At 42.7% G+C, this 25,151-nt stretch overlaps 1 protein-coding gene across 2 annotated transcripts in view; it reads right to left on the minus strand.

The window, feature by feature from the left end:
- Positions 1-25,151, minus strand: part of LOC125452813 (inactive tyrosine-protein kinase 7-like) — a 212,741-nt gene that overhangs the window by 116,782 nt on the left and 70,808 nt on the right. For both annotated transcript variants that reach the window (XM_048531693.2, XM_048531694.2), the window contains exons 2-3: positions 21,225-21,518; positions 8,292-8,394 (exon numbers count right to left, since the gene is read on the minus strand). In XM_048531693.2, coding sequence (XP_048387650.1) covers positions 8,292-8,394; positions 21,225-21,518 — 397 coding nt within the window. The remainder of the gene's footprint in view (positions 1-8,291; positions 8,395-21,224; positions 21,519-25,151) is intronic.

Here is a 25,151-nt window from a genome sequence, read left to right on the forward strand (position 1 = left end):
TTTAGCTAGAGAGGACTTGGAGCCAATACTTTTAGTTCAATCCGTCTCTGGACACATTCTAGGAGGAAATATGGACTGAACAGTGCCATAATGTCATGCTAAAGACAAATGGTGGTACCATAAGAGGTTATTTTGTCCTGGCGTTTTTTTTTGAAGCGAGGTTGTAAGGCAGGAGGTATTGAACTTGCTACCAAAGACCACTTGAGTAAACAGCTTGCGAGGCCTATGTTTTCTTTTTAATAAAACAGCCTGACTGGATGTGACCAGTTCTCTCAGATGCAGATTTTTGGGTTTATTTTCCCAGTAGCTTCAATGAATGTCTCCTTGGCTGCTACTGTCTCCAAAATTTTCCCTTGGTGTCCTTTCCTCCTGGATTGAAGGGCTGCACGTGAGAATTTATCTAAAATTTTCTTTTTTCGTCAAGGCATGTGTTTATGGGATGCTACTATACTGAAAAAGTTAAATACTAACAGTTACTATATCTATTAAGGTTGTAGACATGCTTGCCGAGCCAGTGGGTTTGGTTGCAAACTTCCAGATGCTCTTACATAGCAACCTGGAATTACACAAAGCAGAATAGGAGCACCTATACGGAGTCTTCAAAAGGATCGGATTCCTGATAAGCACAATCCATCATTACCTCAGAGACCGACAACAGGAAGACACAACACAACCAGAATCACTCATCACCCTACCATACATAAAGGATATTTCAGAGATAACCACAAGACTACTGAGACACCTAGGTATCAAAGTAGCCCATAAACAAACCACCCTTTGGCAGCGATTGACAAACATAAAAGGATCCCATGCCTGAAACCAGCAAAACTGGTGTAAAATACAAAATACCACGCAAGGACTGTGAGAAATACTACATCGACCAAACTTGAAGAAAACTGACAATATGTATACACAAACACCAACTAGCCAAGAGGCGTGACCAATTCTCATTTGGCTCACTACAAATTGACGAAGAGGGACACAACTTCAACTGGGACAACACATCCAAAATCGCACAAGCCAAACAGAGACATGCCAAGGAAATCCTAGAGGCCTGGTATTCTAACAGGAATGCCATCAACAAACACATTGAATTAGACCCGGCGTACAAACCACTGACAAACAGAACTAGAAGTGGTACCGAACACCCCAAACAGAGGCATGTAAGTAACGAGCGGGACAGAACACCAAAGCTTCACCAAAAGCACACTGACAATGTTACCTTGCTGGGTGACAAAACGTTTGCAACCAAACCCACTGGCTCAGCGAACATGTCTACAACCTCATCCACAACCTGAGGTCCAAATCATCTCAAACTATAGATATCTATTATTCTGATGAGTTTCCAATGGAATTGTTATTCTAAATTCCTCTTTCTTTGATTGTATTTTAACTTTAGTGTTTAAATAAATTGTGTTTTGCTTAGTGAGCCAGGATGTCATGTTGCAACTTCGTAAGACTTCAGTTAGGCTGCACTTAAAATATTGCATTAAATTCTGTTTGTCACATTACAGCAAGGATATGGAGGCTTTGGAGAGGATGCAAAAGAGGTTTACCAGGATGCTGCCTGGATTAGAGAGTATGAGCTATAAGGAAAGGCTAGAAACCCTCATTACACTTTTTCAGGAGCGGTGGAGGTTAAGGGGAGACTTGATAGAAGTCCATAAAATTATGAGACGCATTGATAGGGTTGACGGTTGATAACTTGTTTCCCCCAAGAGTTGAAACGTCTAATACTAAGGGGCATGCATTTAAGCAGAAGAGTGGGAAAGTTGAAAGGAGTTGTGAGGGGGAAGCCTTTTTTTTTCTTAGAGAGTGGTAGGAGTCTGGAACATGCTGCCAGGGATGGGACCATTTAAGGAGCTTTTAGATAAGCACATGAATATGCAAGGAATTGAGGGATATGGACTAAGGGCAGGCAGAAGGAATTAGTTTAACCTGACATCATGTTTGTCACAATATCACAGGCCGAAGGGCTGTGCTGTACTGTCCCATGTAACTTAAAACACTTCCTTCCCAAAGAAAGGTAACAGAAACAACAGATCTATGGGTTACAGATTTTGAAACTTTCCTGCATGCAGTCTTATTCAAAAATGGAGGGAGGCAGAAAGTAGGAAACTACAGACTAGTTAGTTTAACATGTGTCATCGGGAAAGTTTTAAAATCTATTAAGGAAGTAATAAAAAGGGCATTCGGAAAGTCAAATGCAATCCATCAAAGCGAGCATAGTTTTACAAATGGTAAACGTATTCTGATTAAATGGCTAGAATTCTTCGAAGGCATATGGATAATGATGGGATAGTGTAGGGGGAGGGGCTTATATTAGTTCACAGGTCAGCGCAACATCGAGAGTCGAAGGGCCTGTTCTGCGATGTATAGTTCTATGCTCCATGTTCTATAACAAACCATTTAGATGATGGAAATTCTCTATGTAATATATCTTATCAAGAAGACAATTGATAAGTTGAAGCATAGTACATCAAAGAAACAGACCCTTCGGTCCAAGTCATCCATGCCAACCAGATTTCCTAAACTGAACTAATCTCATTTGCCTGCATTTGGCACTCTCCCTCCAAACCTTTCCTATCTGTGTACCTGTCCATCTGACTTAAATGTTCTAACACTTCCTCTGGTAGCTTGTTCCATAAACACACCTTCTGGGCAAGCAGAATTTTATATAGTACTCCGCATGTGAACTTATCAGCCACAGCATAACACCCAACTCTTGCACTAAACACTATAACTGAAGGCAAGCATGCCAAATGCATTCTTCACCACTCTGTCTACCTGTTATGTCACTTTCAAGGAACTAAGTACCTTCACCTCTAGGGCTCTCTGTTCAACAACACGTCTCAGGGCCCTACCATTAACTGTGCAAGTCTTCCCCTGTTTTGTCTTACTAAAATGCAACACCTCATATTTATCTAAATTAAACTCCATTTGACATTCCTAGGCCCATTGGCCTGGTTGATCAAGATCCTGTTGTACTCTGAGATAACCTTCACTGTCCACTGAACCACCAATGTTGGTATCATCCTCAAACTGACAGACCATGCATTCCATATTCTCATCCAAATAATTTAATTAAATGAAAAATAACAGTAGACCGAGCGGCAATCCTTTGTGGCACGCTGCTGGTTACAGGCTTCCAGGCTAAACAATAGCCCTTTACCACTACCCTCTGTCTCATTCCATGAAAGGTGACGATAAGATCATAAAGGGATATGGGTAATTTCTTTGTCAGCCAATCTTCTGTCCAAGCAAAGAGAAAGCAGAGAGTCGGGTTCTTTTTCCTGGTTGGCACAACATAACCATCAGGTGCTCAAGGTTCGGTCCTCAAGCCCTTATTATTTACAATCTATAGTTATGCCTTGAATGCAAGGATAAAATGTACTATAGGCAAATTTGCAGTTGACACTAAAGATTCACTAGGACAATCCCTGGTCTAGAGGGACTGTCCTTTGAAGAGAAAGGTTAACAGGTTGGGAGTCGACTCTTTGGAATTTAGAAGAACGAGAGGCGATCTCCTTAAAACATATGAAATTCTTAAGGGGCTTCACAGGGAAAATGCTGAGAGGATGTTTCCCCTCATGGAAGAGTCTGGAACCAGGGGACATAGCCTCAGGGAAAAAAACAGTACCAATTTCAGACTGAGATGAGGAGTAATTTCTTCTGAAAATTGAATCTCTTTGAAACACTGTCACAGACAGCAGTGGTTAGGGGAATTGAAAGTTACAAGGAAAGGGCAGGAAAGCAGACATAAGGAACACAATGGTAGAGCAGCTTCAAGGGGCTACAACTGTTCCTTTTTCTTACTGTCTTATGAATACACAGAAAAATGCTAGAAAATAAACTGATCATAAAATGAGTGACATCACAGTTTTGAAAAATTGAAAAGAAAGTACAGCCTTCAGCTGATAAGCAATGATCAAATCAGAACGCCATGGTGGCTAGGAAGTAACTTACAATATTATATCAAACATTATTCAGCGTTTTACTGTGTAACGTCACTTGTCAGATGTTTGAACGCTGCTGTGAAACTTAATCCCTATTTTGGAGCTAACAATGACCAATTTACATTTGTTTTAGTTTGTCAAGGTAACTGTCTGTAGTTGATATAAAAAAATCAGCAACATTAAACCACCACCATTCCTCTCATTCTCATGACAGCACAGCCCTATGATCTGCTCAGACAATGACAACTCTTCTTGCTTTAATTTGAACAGTATCATTACATTGAGCTTTTTGAACAAGTAACAAAGAGGACTGATGAGGGCAGAGTGCTGGATGTGATCTATACAGACTTCAGTACGGTTTTCGACAAGGTTCCTCATGGTAGACTGGTTAGCAAGGTTAGATCACACGGAATACAGGGAGAACTAGCCATTTGGATAGAGTCGAGGGCTGGTTTTCAGACTGGAGGCCTGTGATCAGTGGTGTGCCACAAGGAGTGGTGCAAGGTCTACAGCTTTTTGTCATTCATGTGAATGATTTGGATGTGAACATAGGAAGTATGGTTACTAAGTTTGTAGGTGACACTAAAATTGGAGGCATAGTGGACAGCAAAGGAGATTGCTTCAGAGTACAACAGGGTTTTGATCAGATGGGTCAATGGGCTGAGGAGTGGCAATGGAGTTTAATTTAGATAAATGGGAGGTGCTGAATTTTCGAAAGCCAAATCATGCAGGACATAGTAAGGTCCTGGGGAGTGTTGCTAAACAAAGAGACCTAGGAATGCAGGTTCATAGTTCCTTGCAAATGGAATCCCATGCACACAGGATAGTGGAGGTGATGTGTAGTACGCTTGCCTTAGTCAGTGGATGGAGTATGGGTCTGGATGTGAGCTTGCTCACTGAGCTGTAAAGTTAGTTTTCAGACGTTTCGTCACCATTCTAGGTAACATCATCAGTGAGCCTCCGATGAAGCGCTGGTGTTATGTCCCGCCTTCTATTTATCTGTTTAGGTTTCCTTGGGTTGGTGATGTCATTTCCTGCATTGGTGATGTCATTTCCAGTTCTTTTTCTCAGAGGATGGTAGATTGATTTGGAGCCAATGTGCTTGTTGATGGAGTTCTGGTTGGAATGCCATGCTTCTAGGAATTCTCGTGCGTGTCTCTGTTTGGCTTGTCCTAGGATGGATGTGTTGTCCCAATCAAAGTGGTGTCCTTCCTCATCTGTATGTAAGGATACTAGTGATAGTGGGTCATGTCTTTTTGTGGCTAGTTGATGTTCATGTATCCTGGTGGCTAGCTTTCTGCCTGTTTGTCCAATGTAGTGTTTGTCACAGTTTTTGCAAGGTATTTTGTAGATGACGTTCGTTTTGCTTGTTGTCTGTATAGGGTCTTTTAAATTCATTAGCTGCTGTTTTAGTGTGTTGGTGGGTTTGTGGGCTACCCTGATGCCAAGTGGTCCGAGTAGTCTGGCAGTCATTTCGGAAATGTCTTTGATGTAGGGGAGAGTGGTTATGGTTCCTGGGCCTGTTTTGTCTGTTTCTTTTGGTTTGTTGCTGAGAAATCGGCGGACTGTGTTCATTGGGTACCTGTTCTTTTTGAATACGCTGTAGAAGTGATTTTCTTCCGCTCTTCATAGTTCTTCTGTGCTGTAGTGTGTGGTGGCTCATTGGAATAATGTTCTAATGCAGCTTCGTTTGTGGGTGTTGGGATGGTTGCTCCTGTAGTTCAGTACTTGGTCCGTACGTGTTGTTTTCCTGTTGAAGTTCCCCATTGACTGTTCGCTCTACTGTGACATCTAGGAATGGCAGTTTGTTGTTGTTTTCCTCCTCTTTTGTGAATGCTATGCCAGTAAGGGTATGATTGATGGTCTTGAAGGTTTCCTCTAGTTTGGTTTTGTTTCATGATGACAAAGGTGTCATCCACGTAGCGGACCCAAAGTTTGGGTTGGATGATTGGCAGAGCTGTTTGTTCGAGTCTCTGCATTACTGCCTCTGCTAAGAACCCTGATATCGGAGATCCAATGGGTATACTGTTGGTTTGTCTGTAGGTTTGTTATTGAAAGTGAAGTGGGTGGTAAGGCATAGGTCCACTAGCTTGATGATGATGTCCTTGCTGAGGAGGTTGGTGGTGTCTGGTATGTGTCTTTGGTTCTTCTAATAGTGTAGTCAGTGTTTCTTTGGCCAGTTTGATGTTGATGGATCTGAACAGGGCTGTTACATCAAAAGGAGACCATTATTTCATCCTCTTCTATTTGGCATCTTTGGTGTTCAGGAATTCTTGGGTGGAGCGAGTCTTCTACTAGGTGTAGAGACTAAAACACCTCGTAGAAGACTCACGCCACTCCAATAGCCCTGTTCAGATCCATCAACATCAACCTGGCCAAAGAAACACTGACTACACTATTAGAAGAACCAAAGACACATACACTAGTCACCACCAACCTCATCAGCAAGGACATCATCATCAAGCTAGTGGACCTATGCCTTACCACCCACTTCACTTTCAATAACAAACCTACAGACAAACCAACGGTATACCCATTGGATCTCCGATATCAGGGTTCTTAGCAGAGGCAGTAATGCAGAGACTCGAACAAACAGCTCTGCCAATCATCCAACCCAAACTTTGGGTCCGCTACGTGGATGACACCTTTGTCATCACGAAACAAAACAAACTAGAGGAAACCTTCAAGACCATCAATCATACCCTTACTGGCATAACATTCACAAAAGAGGAGGAAAACAACAACAAACTGCCATTCCTAGATGTCACAGTAGAACGAACAGTCAATGGGGAACTTCAAACCAGCGTCTACAGGAAAACAACACATACGGACCAAATACTGAACTACAGGAACAACCATCCCAACACCCACAAACGAAGCTGCATTAGAACATTATTCCAATGAGCCACCACACACTGCAGCACAGAAGAACTATGAAGAGCAGAAGAAAACCACTCTCCCCTACATCAAAGACATTTCCGAAATGACTGCCAGACTACTCGGACCACTTGGCATCAGGGTAGCCCACAAACCCACCAACACACTAAAACAGCAGCTAATGAATTTAAAAGACCCTATATAGACAACAAGCAAAACGAACGTCATCTACAAAATACCTTGCAAAAACTGTGACAAACACTACATTGGACAAACAGGCAGAAAGCTCGCCACCAGGATACATGAACATCAACTAGCCACAAAACGACATGACCCACTATCACTAGTATCCTTACATACAGATAAGGAAGGACACCACTTTGAGTGGAACAACACATCCATCCTAGGACAAGCCAAACAGAGACACACACGAGAATTCCTAGAAGCATGGCATTCCAACCGGAACTCCACCAACAAACATACTGATTTGGAGCCCATCTACCATCCTCTGATAAAAAGAACACGAAATGACATCACCAACCCAAGGAAACCTAAACAGATAAACAGAAAGCAGGACATAACACCAGCGCTTCATCGGAGGCTCAATGACGATGTTACCTAGAATGGTGATGAAACGTCTGAAAACTAACCTTCCAGCTCAGCGAGCAAACTCACATCCTGAAACTCAACCTGAGCTACAAATCTTCTCAAAACTCGCCATGGAGTATAGGTGCTGGGATGTCATGTTGCAGCTCTATATGACATTGGTTCAGCCACTTTTGGAAAACTGCCTGCAATTCTGGTCTCTCTGCTACAGGGAGATGTTGTGAAACTTGAAATAGTCCAGAAAAGATTTACAAGGATGTTGCCAGGGTTGGAAGATTTGAGCTACAGGGAGAGGCTGAGTAGGCTTGGACTATCTTCCCTGGGAGCGTCAGAGGCTGGAGTGTGATCTTATAGAGGTTTATACAATCATGACGGGCGTAGATAGGGGGAATACGCAAGGTCTTTTCCCTGTGGAGTGGGGGACTGAGTCCAAAACTAGATGACATAGCTTTAAGGTGGGGGGGGGGGGGGGGGGGGGGGGGGGGCGGCAAGATTTAAAAGGGACCCAAGGAGCAACTTTTTCCATACAGAGGGTGTTGAGTGTATGGAATCAGCTGTCCGCAGAAGTGGTGGAGGCTGGTACAATTACAACATTTAAAAGGCACCTGAATGGGTATATGAATAGGAAGGGTTGAGAGGGATATGGGCCAAATGCTGGCAAATCAGATGAGATTTATTTGGGCTATCTAGTTGGCATGGACAAGTTGGACGAAAGGGCTTGTTCCCATTCTGTACCTCTCTATGACTTTGATTATCATTGATCTTCCACTTGAAAATACTGATTCTCACCCAAATTGGCTTGTTGCCTATACCACACCACAGTCATTGGAACTATAGGAATCACGCTCTTACCGGGGGTGTCCATCAATGTGGCAGCGCAGTGTGACTGGAGCAGATGTCTGTATTTCAGACACATTGGGTGGATCTTTTAAAATCACTCCTCCAGTCTCTATCCCTGAAACAACAAAAGCATAATTTAAATGAATACAAAAAGAACAAACAGAGTATTCTCCTGAAGACTTTCTCTTAGTCACTCAGTAATCAGTGTGTCCAATAATCTGCACTGCCCAGCAATACAATCTGACAATTAATTTACAGTGCCCTTAGTAAGCATAAGCCCGCATTCCCCACACAAACTGTAAAACATTTATTGATTGACGATCTATTATATAATTTTAAATGCACAACCATGCAGCAAACTTCAAATTCACAAAGCTGAAAAATCTACTTTCACATCAGATTTACTGCCGTAGCAGAGTTCAGGCAAGGTCATTTGGATAGGAACATACACATAGCACTCTAAAACCATGAGCTAGTAACAATATCAAACTGAAGAAATGTTTAATGTAAGGAGATGAGACCATATGAAGTTATATTTAGAGTGCATTTAAATGTAGAATAGCCTTTCAAAGCTTCTGTCTGGTCTATTCAAGGAAGGAGAAAATGCCTTATTGTTATGAACAAAAGATTGTTTTGTGAAATAGCAAATTCGCAAATCTCCCATTTGTTTCTCGGAATTAAAACAGTTTTAACCCCTTATCAAGAAAGCCACAAACATTCCATCTCCACTGAGAGCTTCAGTGAGGTATTCTGTTGCTTTATAAGATCATATTCAGAAGAACTGGAAATTAAGCTGGCTTTGATTTGCAATTATTTTAGGCTATTTTAAACCAGGTTTTTCATTTGCACTTAAGTATTTCTATCTTTAGCCGAAAACATTTATTCCTAAAGACAAATCACAGATATTTAACAAAAGATATAATTGACACTCTTCTACAAACAACACTTCAGACAAGATCAAGAGAAGCATCGAAACAAAGAAGACAGGAGCAGGAGATGGCCATTCGGCCCTTTGAGCTTCCTCCACCAGTCGTCACAATCATGGCTGATCTTCCAAATCAATAGCCTAATCCTGTTTTCCCCTCATAACCTTTCCCGTTCACCCCATGTGCAATTTTTTGCCACCTCTAGAATACATTCAATGTTTTAACATCAACTACTTCCTGTGGTAATGAATGCCACAGGCTCACCACTCTTCGGGTGAACAAATGTCTCCTAATCTCCATCCTAAATCGTTTACTCTGAATCCTTAGAATGTGACCCCTGGCTTTGTACATACCCACCATTGGGAACATCCTCCTCGTCTCTACCCTGTCTCGTCTGTTGGAATTTTATACATCTCTGAGATCCACTCTCATTCGTCTGAACTCCAGTGAAAACAATCCGAACCTAGTCAGTCAATCTCCCCTCATACATCAGTCCTGCCATCCCTGGAATCAGCCTTGGTGAACCTTTGCTGCACTCCTTCCAGAGCAAGAGCATCCTTCCTCTGAAAAGGAGACCAAACCTGCACACACTATTCTAGATGTGGTATCACCAAGGCCCTGTATAGTTGCAACAACACATCCTTGCTGCCATAGTCAAAACCTCTTCGCAATGAAGGCTAATGTACCATTTGCCTGCTTTACTACCTGCTGCACCTGCATGCTTACCTTCAGCGGTTGGTGCACAAGGACACCCAGGTCCCGCTGCACACTCCCCTCTCCCAATTTACAGCCAGAGAGTAATGTGCCTTCGTTTTTGCATTGTTAATATTAAAGCTTAAACGGAAAAAAAAACCTTCTATACAAGACCAGAGGATGCAGAACATGACATCTGTCTTCAAGAAAATGTTAAAAGATATCATTAATTATGTAATAACAGTGTACTCAGATAAGTTCAAGGTAATCAGGCAAAGACAACATGGTTCTGTCAAAGGGCAATCACAGTGAACCAATTTGTGGCTCTTTGAAGGAGTAACTTGTGCTACAGATAAAGGGAAACCAGTGGATGTGTTGCATTTAGATTTCCAGATTTGCTCCTGTCATTTTCTGGTTCCCCCATTATTACATCCCCAGCCTCATTTTCTATGGCGCCTGTGTTTACTTTAACTCTAGCTTCCTCTTTGTACATTTAAAGAAGCTATCGTCTATTTTTATAAGAAAGGGACCTTATCGGTCCTTAAAGTTGTCCCTTAGGTTCCTTTTAAGAGAAGAGGCATTTGATGTTGCCTTTAGATCTTATGAGCACTTGAAGAACAACAGTGTATGGCCACGTGAATTAAAACAAAAACAATCTTAAAGGAACAACAAAAAAAAGCAGCTCGTCTTGACAAATGACATTTCACCAAATGGAAGATTAACGGTGTAGTGTTGTTTCAACCATCAGTGCTAGGACCGCTATTTTTATTAAACAGAGAAAACTGACTTAGAAATGAAAACGTGGAATGTCCCACTTAGTGCAGGATGTGCAAGACAGAAGCTTGAGCTCCGCAGATATATCTCAACTATATAGAATATGGACCCTTGCTCTAATTTCAAGCTTACTCCTTCCTGAGCATAGACTAAGAAAACTTTATTCCCGTTTGTGTCCCAAGCCGCACTCAGGTTCTCAGCCTGCTTTTGTTTCTCTCTCATGGTCCTCACCTCATCCACTCCTCTCAGTGATATTGACCACTTATCACTATTTTCACTTGACTCACTCCTCTTGCTTTGTCACAGATTCTTCTCCTCATTTCCCTCATTAAAATTTGAAAATTTGCCAATGATACCAACTCTGGAGGTGCAGCAAGAAAAACACTATAGAGACAAGTCTGAAGTAGCCTCCTGTAGAAAACGTTGTGCAGGTGGCAAAGTGGGTAGTACTGCTGCCTCACAGCAGCAGGGATCTGGGTTTGATTGCAGCTTTGGGCAACTGTTTGTGCGGTGTTTGCATGTTCTCCATGTCTGTGAGATTTCATCCGGACTCCTCCCACAGTCCAAAGATGTTAGGTGGATAGGCCATGTTATAAATTGTTCTGTGATGTTCACATTAGTTGGATTAGTCATGATAAAAACCCCCATGTGGAACTCGATGAGGTGAATGGCTTCTTTCTGCATTATAGGGATTCTACAATTTGGAGAGCTAACATATGTTTTAATGGGACACTTCAAGTGTGCAGGAACAGAAACATCTTGGAATTTTTTTCTGAAGTGTGAAAATAGTTAGCAAATATATCAGTCTTGGGCTTTAAAAATTTGTCTGTCTTTTTGATGGTGGATTGAAATGGAAAATGATGGGAGCGATGACTGCACTTCCTACAAACAGATTATCTGACACAACGGTTCACACTGCTGTTTGTTGAAGCTGTGGGGGCGGGTGGAGGGGAAGAGAAGAGAGCTTTAATTCCACACAAGCTAGAACCAGGGAGTGTATACAAACTGAGATTCAGCCAGCAGTAAGTTGCTTATTAACATGCAGAATAGCAACCACTTATCAATGAAAAAAGCCTTCTGCCTACGGACTAAATTGGTTCCCAAGTATTTAAACCAATTTGTGGGTGTGAACGTTTGGTCAAAAACCATTAGAATTTCGGGACGGAAGGTGCTATCTCTGCAGTAAAAATCATCACAAGCCCGAAGAACGCCAGTTTATTTTCTCTCATCGGTTACTGTCAGGCTGTGGCTTTTAACCAATAATTTATTAATCAGCAGCTCTGTGCCTTGTACGAGCAAACAAAAATAACTTGATCTTGCCTCTCTGGGAAAAGCAAGTCTGAACTACATGGAAACATAGAAGATGGGAGCAGGAGAAGGCCATTCAAACCCTTGAGCCTGCTCTGCCATTCAACATGATCATCACTAGTCACTGAACCCAATATTCTCATCCTGTCCTCCCTAACATCCCTCGATCTCCTCAGCCACAATACCTATAATAACCTCCTTCTAGAAAATGATGTTTTGGCTTCAAACATTTTTCTGTGATAGTAAATTCCACAGGCTAACCACTCTCTGGTTGAAGAAATTTCTCATGTCCGTTCTAAAAGGTTTACTCCTTTTCCTTAAATTATGACCCCTGGTTCTGAACTCGCCCCATCATCCTGAACCTATCTTGTCAGAATTTTATAGATTTGAAGTTTTCCCCTCATTCTTCTGAGCTCCAAAGAATACCATCCTAACTGATTTAATCTCTCCTCATGTGTCAATCCTGTCATCCCAGGAATCAATTTGATAAACCTTTGCTGCACTCTCTCTCCACAGCAACTGAGGACCTCTCTGTATCTGCAGCCGAGTTTTGGTGGAGAGGGGATGAGGCTGGTAGAGATGAGTGTAGGTAGGAAGTGGAGGTGGGGGGTTGGTCAGTGAGGTGGGAGGAGTGGATAGGTGGGAGGAAAGTTAGACAGGTCAAGAAGGCGGGGATGAGACGGGGTGCTGGTCTTGAGATGAGGTCTGGGGTGGGCAGGCTTTGAAGCTCAAAGTCCACATTGAGACCACTGGGTTGTAGGGCTCCAAGGCAATCTGCAACCTTGGGGTGGCATCGTTGTGACACTGTAGGAGGAATGCAGTGTCCTGGGAGTGGGAGGAGTTGAAGTGGTTCGCAACTGGGAGGTGTTGTCGTTTGTCGCAAACTGAGCAGATGTGCAGGTGAACACCTGTTTAATATGGAAGGTTTTCTTGGGGCTGGGGATAGACGTGAGGGGGGAGGTGTAGGGGAAGGTGCCCTGGGGCTACCGGGTAGTGTGGAGCAGACGAGGGAATCATGGAGAACGCGGTCCCTCCAGGAGACAGATAAGGATGGGGAAGGAAATATATCCTTCATAGTGGGGTCAGATTGCAGGTGGCACAAGTTGCAGAGAATGATGCATTGAATTCTAGACGTTAATAGGGAGATACAGGAGGACAAGGGGAGTTCTGTCTTTGTTTTATTGAGGGGAGGAGGTGAGGGCTGAGCTGTGGGAAATGCAAAAGATGCGGTCGAGGGCATTTTCAATCACTGTGAGGGGGAAAATTTTGGTCCTTGAAAAAAAAAAGGAAATATGGGATGTCTGGGAGTAGAAGGCCTCATCTTGGGAGCAGATGCAGTGGAGGCAGTGGAATTGGGAATAGGGGATCGCATCCTTGCAGGAGGTGGGTGAGAGGAGGTACAGTCTAGGTTCCTTGCAGGAAGGTGGGTGAGAGGAGTCCTTGCACCAATGTGGCCTCCTCTATATCAGGGACTCCGAGCAGAAGCTTAGAGACTGCTTTGTGGAGCACCTACACGCTGTTCGTGACAAATGACAACACCTCCAAGTCGCGAACTACTTCAACTCCCCACCCACTAAACCCAGTGTTCCTATGACTTTTGACTTTGTGAAGACAGAAGCAAAGTATGAGTTTAGTTCATCAGCTATTTATTTGTTCCTCATTATAAATTCCAATTCACACAGCTAGGGACGTTTAGCTTGTAAGCAAACATTCCCTGCACCCTCCCACCCACCCCTGGTTATCAATCAACCCCTTGGTCCTCCATAGTTTGGCCAATGTTCTCTTGGTACTCTTGTGCCAGGTAGGACTAAATGTTTTTTTTGTTGTTCACCCATTCACTTTTTGAATTGCCTGTCCACTATCATTGCTTTTCGTAACATTCCCCAATCTATCTCAGGCAACTTATACTCCAGACTATTATAGTTTCCCATACTAAGATTAAGAACTCTAGCTTCAGAATCAGTTATTGTCCATCTTGAAGAATTCCATCACATTATGGCTGCTTGTACAATGAGTTTCTCATAACTACATCAACAATATTATTCCTTTCTCATTGCATAATACCCAGTCTAAGATAGCCTCTTTACTAGTTGGTTCCTAAAGTATTGGTCCAGAAAACCATCCTGTATGCATACTAGGACTTTCCCCTGCAAACACACGAAGTGCTACACCTACCCCCACACCACCTCCCTCACCCCCATCCCAGGCCCCAAGATGACTTTCCACATCAAGCAGATGCTCACCTGCACATCTGCCAATGTGGTATACTGCATCCGCTGTACATGGCGTGGCTTCCTCTACATTGGGGAAACCAAGCAGAGGCTTGGGGACTGCTTTGCAGAACACCTACACTCAGTTTGCAGTAAACTGCACCTTCCAGTCGCGAACCATTTCAACTCCCCCTCCCATTCCACAAACGGCATGTCCATCCTGGGCCTCCTGCAGTGCCAGAAATGATGCCACCCGTAGGTTGCAGGAACAGCAACTCATATTCCACTTGGGAACCCTGCAGCCCAATGGCATCAATGTGGATTTCACCAGCTTCAAAATCTCCCCTACCCCCACTGCATCCCAAAACCTGCCCAGCTCGTCCCAGACTGCCTAACCTGTTCTTCCTCTCACCTATCCCCTCCTCCCATCTCAAGCCGCACCTCCATTTCCTACCTACTAACCTCATCCCGCCCCCTTGACCTGTACATCCTCCCCAGACTGACCTATCCACTCCCCACCTACACTCACCTCTACAGGCTCCATCCCCGCCCCTTTAACTTGTGTGTCTCCTCTCCGCCTATCTTCTCCTGTATCCATCTTCAGTCCACCTCCCCCCTTCTCGCTATTTATTTCAGGATCCTCTCCCCATCCACCTTTTCTGAAGAAGGGTCTAGGCCCGAAATGTCAGCTTCTGTGGTCCTAAGATGCTGCTTGGCCTGCTATGTTCATACAGCTCCACACTTTGTCATCTGGAATTCCTTCCGTATAGTTTTGTGACTAATTCGACTCACCCAGTCAATGTGAGGTTAAAGTCACCTAAAATTACAGGTATTCATTTACCATATGCAGTGCTGATTTCCTGTTTATGCCACAGTTGACCACCACTACAGTTTGGTGGTCTGCATATCACTCCCGCAAATATTTTTTTGCCCCTTGGTATTTCTCAATTTAACCCACACAGATTGTACATTGTCTGAGCTCACATCTTTCCTCAGTATTACGTCTACATCCTCTTTAACCAGTAATGGAACTCCGCTACCTTTTATTTCTTGTCTTTCCTAAATACTGAACACTCCTGGAGGGTCAGTTCCTATCATTGCTGCAGGGTGGCCAATCTAGACTACTTGCATGATTAACTTCTTTATTTTGTTTTGAATGCTTTGTGCTTTCATGCACAAAGCCTTAAAGGTCTGTCTTTTTTTAAAATTTTCATTCCCACTTCTTTTTCTCACTGTGGCCTGTTCAATTCTGGCCCTTGATTCCTTTGCCTGTCACTCCTCTTAGTCCCCTTTCTCTCATTTGTTCTTGTCCTCAATTTCCCTTCCACTGACTCCTTGCCTAGGTTCCCACCTTCCCCCCTGTCAATTTAGTTTCAATCTTTTCAATCACTCTAGAAAATACTCCCCCAGGGAACACAGTCTCACTCCCGCCCAGGTGTCCTGGTCTCACCTCTCCCAGAACTGGTCCAAATGGCCCAGGAATCTGAAACTCTCCCCTCTCAAGCCATGTATTCATCCAATGTATCCTGCTATATCTCCTCTGACTAACATGTGGCACTGATAATAATCTTGAGATCATTACCTACAAAGTGCTCCTTTTCAGCTTGATTTCTAACATCCTATATTCTACTCCGAGGGCCTCATCCCTATTTACCTACATCATTGATAATGTATACCAATGTGAATGAATGGGTACCATGACATCTGGCTGTTCACTCTCCCCTCGAGGATGTCCTGTAGCTGCCGAGGCATCCTTGATCCAAGCACCAGGAAGGAAACATACAAATCTTGGAATCTCATTTATAGCCACAAAATTACTTATCTATTCCCCTTAAAACTGAATCCACTTTGACTATTGCACTGCCACTTTTTTTTTTGCTCCTCCCTTGTCCAGCAGAGCCAACCATCTTACAAGGAATTTGCTATTGCTTTTCTACTCTCTGCCACTGAGAGGTCATTCCTGTCAACAGTATTCAAAGTTGTATATCTGTTTTTCAGGGGGATAGCCACTGCCTGCTTGGTCGCCTTACTTTGCCTCAGGGTCACCAATTCCCTTTCTGCCTATGCAATCTCAGCCTGCAGCATTCCCTGCTGCCACTCCACCTCCAAAACCCAGGTTTTCAGGTGCCGAAGCTGGAGACATTTCCTGCACATATGCTGGTTCCAGGCACTAGAAATATTCCTAGCTTACAACATAGAACAAGAGAACCACACCACGACTTTCAACTCTCCTGCAATCACTTACCCATCTAAACTTTTTGGAAGATACTCAATATTAATTTCTCAAGGGTCGTTCTTTCCTATTCCTTGTTACTAAAAGATAGAGCCCTTGGAAATTATAAACCACAAACCCTTCCTAGCCTGCTTCAATGATGCCAACTGAGGGGACACTCTTCCCAGACTACATCAAGGCAATGTCTACTGCAAAGACACTCTTCTCAGACAAGCAAAAAGTATCAGTGTAGCAAACATTGAACCATAACTGCCTTCCCAGTCTTCCCATATATCCATCACACCAATATTTTCTACATCTGCGCCTGTGTGTGTAGGGAGAGTTTTAACAAGTAGAATTCTATGTCAAGAGTTCATAATTGTTTACCTGTAGCTAGAATCTATTTATTTGCTATAAACAGCAATTACGTTCACAAACCTACGCTTTGATTTATGTCAAAAGACAGGTACATTGTGGAATTTAGTGTGCTTTTATCAAAAATCTTTTTTGTTGACTGCAGGAATAATGGTACTTGGTTTCTAGTAGGCTGCCCCAGTGAGATGTAACAAAAGAGAGATATGAAGATCAATGGCAGGTAAATTATGACGAGCCTGGATGCCAAAATTAGGGTATTGTGTCAGTCCTGTTAACCTTCAGAATGGTTGTCTGTGTACTCAGAACAGGTGAAGAGACTTACCACTAAAGATCCAGAGATCAGGTCTTCATGCTAGTAAGTTAGGTTGGAGAAACTGGGTTTGCTCTTTCTGGATACAAGTACAAAGAACAAAGAACAAAGAACAAAGAAAATTACAGCACAGGAACAGGCCCTTCAGCCCTCCAAGCCTGCGCCGATCAAGATCCTCTGTCTAACCTGTCATCTATTTTCTAACAGTCTGTGTCCATTTGCTCCCTGCCCATCCATGTACCTGTCCAAATATATCTTAAAAGACGCTAACGTCTCTGCGTCTACCACCTCCACTGGCAACGCGTTCCAGGCACCCACCACCTTCTGTGTAAAGAACTTTCCATGCATATCTCCCCTAAACTTTCCTCCTCTCACTTTGAACTCATGACCCCTAGTAATTGAGTCCTCCACTCTGGGGAAAAAGCTTCTTGCTATCCACCCTGTCTATGCCCCTCATGATTTTGTAGACCTCAAATCAAGTCCCCCCTCAATCTCCGTCTTTCTAATGAAAATAATGCTAATCTACTCAACCTCTCTTCATAGCTAGCACCCTCCATACCAGGCAACATCCTGGTGAACCTCCTCCGCACCCTCTCCAAAGCATCCACGTCCTTTTGGTAATCTGGCGACCAGAACTGCACACAGTACTCCACATGTGGCCAAACCAAAGTCCTATACAACTGCAACATGACCTGCCAACTCTTGTACTCAATACCCCGCCTGATGAGGGAAAGCATGCCATATGCCTTTTTGACCACTGTATTGACCTGCGTTGTCACCTTCAGGGAACAATGGAACTGAACACCCAGATCTCTCTGTTCATCAATTTTCCCTAGGACTTTTTGAGGGGAAATTTGAAGAAGTTCGCAAGAAGACTATTTAGCTTCATTAGACAAAGAAAAATAATTTTTATTTTGTTTTTTGGTATAAGGATTTATTATTTTTGGCCAGAAGTGCAGAGGGGTGCAAGGAGAATATTTCTGGTGGAAACAGTGGTGATAAATAATTTCAGAAGGGCTGAACAAACTTCTCCTATGCTGTAAAGAGTCTGTAAGAGGGGGTTGGTTAGTTCGCTTGGCTCAGCAACTATTTGTGATGCTGAATGATGCCAACAGTGCAGGTTCAACCTTATAGATCAAGTTTCAAGGGAAATGGAGTGCTCGATTTCTCCACAAAACTCTTGCTCCGGTACATTATCAGTGCTAGTAGGAACTGCAGACGATGGAGATTCTGAGATAACAAGGCGTAGAGCTGGATGAACACAGCAAGCCAAGCAACATCAGTGGAGCGAAACGTTTTTTCTGAAGGAGGGTCTAGGCTCAAAACACCAGCCTTCCTGCTCCTCTGATCCTGCTTGGCCTTGTGTTCATCCAGCTCTACACCTTGTTATCTCAGATTATCAGCACCACTTTCTTTTCTTGTTCTGAATTGGAAATACTTATCAATTTTGCTTCCAATTTCCACCCTGCTGTCAACTTCGCCTGTCCATCTGACTCGTCCCTTCCTCAACATCTGTTTCCATTTCTGAACTCCACAAAATGGAGACGAGAAACCCACATAACTGATAGTTAGCTTCACTATATATCCTTACATCTGTTTCCTGTAAAAATTCCACTCTATTCTCCCAGTTTCTCTGTTGCATCTGTTCTGATGATGCCACCTTCTGCGGGTAGGCCTCAGAAATGTCAATCTTTTTCCTCAATCAAGGATTCCCCATCACTGTGGTCGACAGACCCCTAAAGCCATGCCTGACCCACTTCCCACACTTCTGCCCTCATCCATACTTTTCCCTCCCACTTACTGATGGGGATCCCGATCCTCGTTTTCCAACATCCACACCTAAAGTGTCATAAGCAACCATTTCTGCCACCTCCAGCAGGATGCCAACATCAGACACTTCTCTGTCAGCCTTCCGCAAGGAAAATGCCTTCCAGGACACCCTTGTCCACTCCTCCTCCACTCCCAATACGGCACCTTTTCATGCATTCATAGAAGGTGCAACACCTGTCCATTTACTTCCTCGGTCCTCACTATCCAAGGCCACAGACATACCTTCCAAACAAAACTACAATTTTTTTCAATCTAGTTTATTGCTCACAATGTTTCTTCTGCACGGGATGAAACACAAGTTGGGATAGCACTTTGTGGAACACCCACATTCTGTATACGAAAACAACCCTGAATTTCCAGTCACCTGCGACTTCAGCGCACCACCATGCTCAGTGGCCAATGTGTGTGTCTCGGGCAAGGCTGGAAGAACAGCATCTCATTTTCGACTTCAGTACACTACAGTCTTCAGGACTTAATACTGAGTTCAATCCTTTTAGGGCCTGAACACCTTTCACATTCTTTCACGGCCCCCACACTCAAGCCTCGTCATCACTTGGGCTGTTGTCATCACAGCCAACTCATTTTCACCTGCTGTTCTCCATTTGTAGCTTTTCTTTCTCCCTAAATAAAAACCAAAAGAACTGCAGATGCTGTAAATCAGTAACAAAAACAGAAGTTGCTGGAAAAGCTCGGCAGGTCTGGCAGCATCTGTGAAGAGAAAATTAGAGTTAACGTTTCAGATCCAGTGACCCTTCCTCAGCATCATAATCCAGATACATCACAGCTTTGTATGGCAATTGCTCTGCCCAAGGCCACAAGCAACTGCAGAGAGTTGTGAACTCAGTCCATAAATTTAAGTGAAAATGTTCTGCCCAAACTGTATTGACTAAATGGCTTCCTTGTATTGAATATTAAACAGAGACTAATTGAAGTGGATGAATTTAAAATATAACCGAGTTCCACTGCATATGGTTAATTACTATTAGTTTGATATTTGAATTCAAACTGTCATGAGATGCTGTTCTTCCAGCATTGCTCGAGCCTTGCCCAAGACACACATATTGCAATTTATTCATAATCCAAAAGTTATTTCATACAAATTATTGGATTATGCACACTGCAGTGTCAGCAGGTATCACTGTTAATTTAGTTAAATTTGTCACATTAGGTTAATAGCCTCCTTTGTTCAATATTATGCTGAGATTTTAGTTACTGACACATTGGAGCAGCAATTAATTTTTAAAAGAATACAGAGGAGTTCGTTAGGGAAGACATAATACTGTGATTTTTGAAGTGCATTTTTATCAAAATCAACATTTTTTTGTGTAAAACAAACATTGGATACAGCAAACGTAGAATTGGATTTCCAAAAGGTATTTAATAAGATGCCACACAAAAAGAAATAACATGCAAGCTAAGGATTCATGGAATTGGAAGCACGAGCGATTGGCTGGTGGACAGAAAAAGAGAGATGAATGAGGTGCATAAACCTGGCAGGCTGTGGTTAGTGGAGTGTTACAAAGATCATTGCTGGAGCCTCAGCTATTTACAAATCTCCATTAATTATTGGATACAGCTCTGGACTCAATTATCTTAAAAAGATTGCCTGCATCCAACAATATAAATCCCTAATTGGAACATAGGAACAGGAGTTATGCCATTCAGCCCCATGAGCCTGTTCCACTTTTCAATGAGATCATGGCTAATCTGTGGTCTAACTCCATATACCTGCCTTTGGCTCATATCTATTAATATCTTTGCCTAACAAAAATCTCTCTCTGATTTAAAATTAACCATTGATCCAGGTTTTATTCTGTTTGTGGAAGACAGTTTAACCATCTACCACCCTCAGTGTTGAAGTTCTTCCTAACATTTCTCCTGAACAGTCAGGCCCTAATTCTCAAACTATGCTCTCTAGCTCAAGAATCCTCAAGCAGTGGAAATAGTTTACGAAATGTCTTTTCCTGTTTGCTATCTTCAAGACAGCAATCTGCAGAAGCACAAACATCACAAAGACAGAATAGTCCACATCAACAACAAATGTGACACACATCAAGACAACGTTACGGCTATTTTCCTATTCTCAGTCCATTAACACACTTCCTATACTCATGTTTTCATTTAACCCAGCATGAATTTTCCGTGCAGTTTTTGTTCCAGAATTTACTGTTGAACAATAATTGATTAATTCTTTCTACAAGTGCCTTTGAAGTGCCCAACTCCTGGTTATCAACATAAAATCACACATTTGAACTTAGTGACTTTTCAAGATAGCTCCATCCCCAACCAGAAAGCACCGGTACTCACATTTGATATTGAAAGATGCAGTTGCTGTTTTAGCTTCTTCTCTAGTGACTCTGTTCCGTGCTATGCACTGAAAGTCTCCACTGTCCTCCCTCCGATCAACTGCAGTAAATTGCAGATTGCTGCCTTCAATGAAGCGTCTCTCAGAAGTCTTCACAGGCATTCCATTTAGCAACCACTCAAAAACAACATTTGTTGGAATCTCAACCTCACAACGGAGTATTGCACTGCGCCCATGCAAAGCATCCTGGGAGTAGGGTTCCTTGGTGAATAGAATTATCGCCTGTATATAGCACGCTGGGGGGAAGAAAAGACAGTTGTTCCTGATTACATATTCACCCATTCCAGAGACTAGTTCAAGACAAAGGGGAGGCAAGGAGTAAAAAAAAAAGAGGGTGGTGGGGGCTGGGAAGTATGTGGATAGGAAATAGGGGTGGAGGAGGGAATAGAGTTGTGCAGACAGGGTGAAAGAATGGAGAAACACACAAAACAAAAAAGGTAGTAGAAGGGAGGGAGATGGGGAGGGAGGGGGAGGAAGGCAGACCCTATGCGGTAACCATTCTACCGTTTTATATGGCATAAATATTTTCATTCACATATTCCACAACGCTTATGCTTTGCCCACTTGTCCCATGTGGCAAATCCAGCAACATGGGGCTTAGCATATGCAATACAATAAAATCCCATTTGCTACTGGTTTGGCTGTGATTTTTTTCCTGTTTGAAGTTGGGTATACAAGCTAGCAATTGAACTTCATAATTCTGATATGGTAATTAAATCCCATTTCACCACAGCAAAGACAAATGAATTGATGTACAAGGCATTCAAACCTACTCACAGCAATAATCCAATCGAAAACAATTCAATTTATTAGGAACAGGACTAGCCGCTTGACCCCACTCCACCATTCAATAAGGCATGGCTGATGTGTGGCCTAACTGTATATGCCTGCCTTAGACCAATATCCCTTTATGCTCAGGCTTACTAAAAATTTGTCTCTACAAATTTAGATTTACAAATGAATAATCATCAACCACTTTTGGAGGAAGCGAGTTATAGGACATAGAACATTACAGCACAGTACAAGCCCTTCGGCCCTCGATGTTGTGCCGACCTGTCATACCGATCTCAAGCCCATCCAACCTACACTATTCCACGTACGTCTATATGCTTATCCAATGACGACTTAAATGTACCTAAAGTTGGCGAATCTACCACCGTTGCAGGCAAAGCGTTCCATTCCCTTACTACTCTCCGAGTAAAGAAACTACCTCTGACATCTGTCCTATATCTTTCACCCCTCAATTTAAAGCTATGCCCCATCGTGCTCGCCATCACAATCCTAGGAAAAAGGCTCTCCCGATCCACTCCATTTAACCCCCTGATTATATTATATGTATCTATTAAGTCACCTCTCAACCTTCTTCTCTCTAATGAAAACAGCCTCAAGTCCTTCAGCCTTTCCTCATAAGACCTTCCCTCCATACCAGGCAACATCTTAGTAAATCTCCTCTGCACCATTTCCAAAGCTTCCACATCCTTCTTATAATGCGGTGACCACAACTGTACGCAATACTCCAGGTGCGGCCGCACCAGAGTTTTGTACAGCTTCACCATAACCTCTTGGTTCCGGAACGCAATCCCTCTATTAGTAAAAGCCAAAACACTGTACGCTGCCTTAACAGCCCTGTCAACCTGGGTGGCAACTTTCAAGGATCTGTGTACATGGACACCGAGATCTCTCTGCTCATCTACACTACTAAGAAGCTTACCATTAGTCCAGTACTTTGCCTTCCAGTTACTCCTCCCAAAGTGCACCACCTCACACTTGTCCGCATTAAACTCCATGTTCCACCTCTCAGCCCAGCTCTGCAGCTTATCTATGTCTCTCTGCAACCTACAGCATCCTCTTGCCCAGTGGTATACACCTATCCCTTTCCATCACTGAAGTAAACATAACAGAATTGTGATCGCTATCACCAAAGTGCTCACCTACTTCCAAATCTAACACCTGGCCGGGCTCATTACCCAGTACCAAATCTAATGTGGCTTCGCCCCTTGTTGGCCTATCTACATACTGTGTCGGGAAGCCCTACTGCACACACTGGACAAAAACTGACCCATCTATAGTACTCGAACTATAGTGTTCCCAGTCAATATTCCAAACATCCTCTACTTTTTGCATTTAGAAATGTTTGCTAACATCTCTCAACTGACCTCGTCCTAATTCTTAGACTTTGTGCCCGGTTCTAGAATCTTCAACCAGTGGAAACAGTATCTTTACCTACACTGTGTTTTCCTGCTAATAGGCTCAAGGCCTTCATTAGATCACTGCTTAAACTTTAAATTCTAGGAGGAAAAAGTGCTTAATTTGTCTAATCTCGCCTCCTAAACTAACCTCTGGAAGTCCAGGCATCATTCTTACAAACTCCCTCCAGGGCCAAAATACCCTGCACCCCAAAAAGGTGTGATGATCACATCTGCTTACAGTACTTTAAGTGGAGTCTCATTAAGGCTTTGTATAACTGCAGCATAACACCTGCATCCTTATACTCCAGCACTTTTAGAATATAAAAGGTGAGCATTCCATTAACCTTAGTGACTACTTTCTGCACCGATTCATGACATTTTAAATAGCTACACAGCTGAACCTCCAAATCTCATTGTTCATCCAAATACCCTGATCCATCCTTTCTTGGTTCAAAATGGATAACGTAACTTACTCATTAAAATCCACCTGCCACAGCTTTGCCCATTCACTTAATTTATCAATATCCTGTTGTAAGTTTATGCTGTCATCAACACTGTCTACAATGTTAACCAATTGTGTCATCAAATTTGAATATTTGACATTTTATGCCATTAGGTCATTAATGGATACTGTGACTAGTTGAAGTCCCAACACAGATCTCTGCAGTACACCAGTAGATAGATAGAAATTTATTATTACTTGTATTTGTGAAAATACAGTAACATATGTATTCGTCACCACGGAGTCATTTCATTACATAGATTACATATACAAAAAACAAAGTAGAAATAAATATAAACATTTTGATCATTCCATGGCTTCTTGGTTTCACAAACCAGTCACTGCCAAAAGACTGGAGGCCTGTCCAACTGCCAAGGGCCAGGTTATGTCCTACCAATTTCAGCATTTATACAATTTTATACTTCTCAGCTGTTATTGCATGGTCTATATATGACGCCTATTGAGGTTTCAATTTCCTTACAGTTTCTCGACTTTACCCAATAAAAGGTCTTCACTGAATGCTTTCCACTCCTTACATTTTCCCCTCACCACTGATGGGATTCCATTTTCTAAATCAGTAATGCTACACAACCCTGTCTGTCATTTTCGCTATTCCCGCCGTAAGACTTATAACCTGGTATCAAAAACAAAGTTGCTGGAAAAGCACAGCAAGTCTGGTAGTATCTGTGAAGGAAAAATCAGAGCTAAAATTTTGGGTCCGATGGACCTTCCTCAGAACCCTCCACGTTATAGGAAAGGTCATCAGACCCGAAACGTTAACTCTTTTGTCCTTCACAGACGCTGCGAGAGCTCAATTTTTCTAGCAACTTTGTTTTTGTCACCAATTCACAGTTCTTTCAGCTTAGAACCCGGGATGTTTAGTTCCCGGCCCTGACCATCCTGCAGCCAAGCCTCTAACGGGTATTATATCTTTGTGTCCAATTTGAATCTGTTCTTACAGGTCATTTAATTTGTTCCTCAAATTCTGTGCATTTGTATGAAGAACTCTAATTTGGGTTGTACACGTTATCCTGTCCTTTAGCATCTTATTATTTCTCCCTCCTGTCTTACTCATTGCACTTTTTGCAGTCCCACCTTTATGAAACTAGCACTGCCTCACATGCTGGCCTGCTGCTCCAGTTCCCAACCCTCTGCTATACAAGGTTAAACCCTTCCAA

Source organism: Stegostoma tigrinum, chromosome 4 (assembly GCF_030684315.1).
Source record: "Stegostoma tigrinum isolate sSteTig4 chromosome 4, sSteTig4.hap1, whole genome shotgun sequence".
Taxonomy (NCBI): Eukaryota; Metazoa; Chordata; class Chondrichthyes; order Orectolobiformes; family Stegostomatidae; genus Stegostoma; species Stegostoma tigrinum.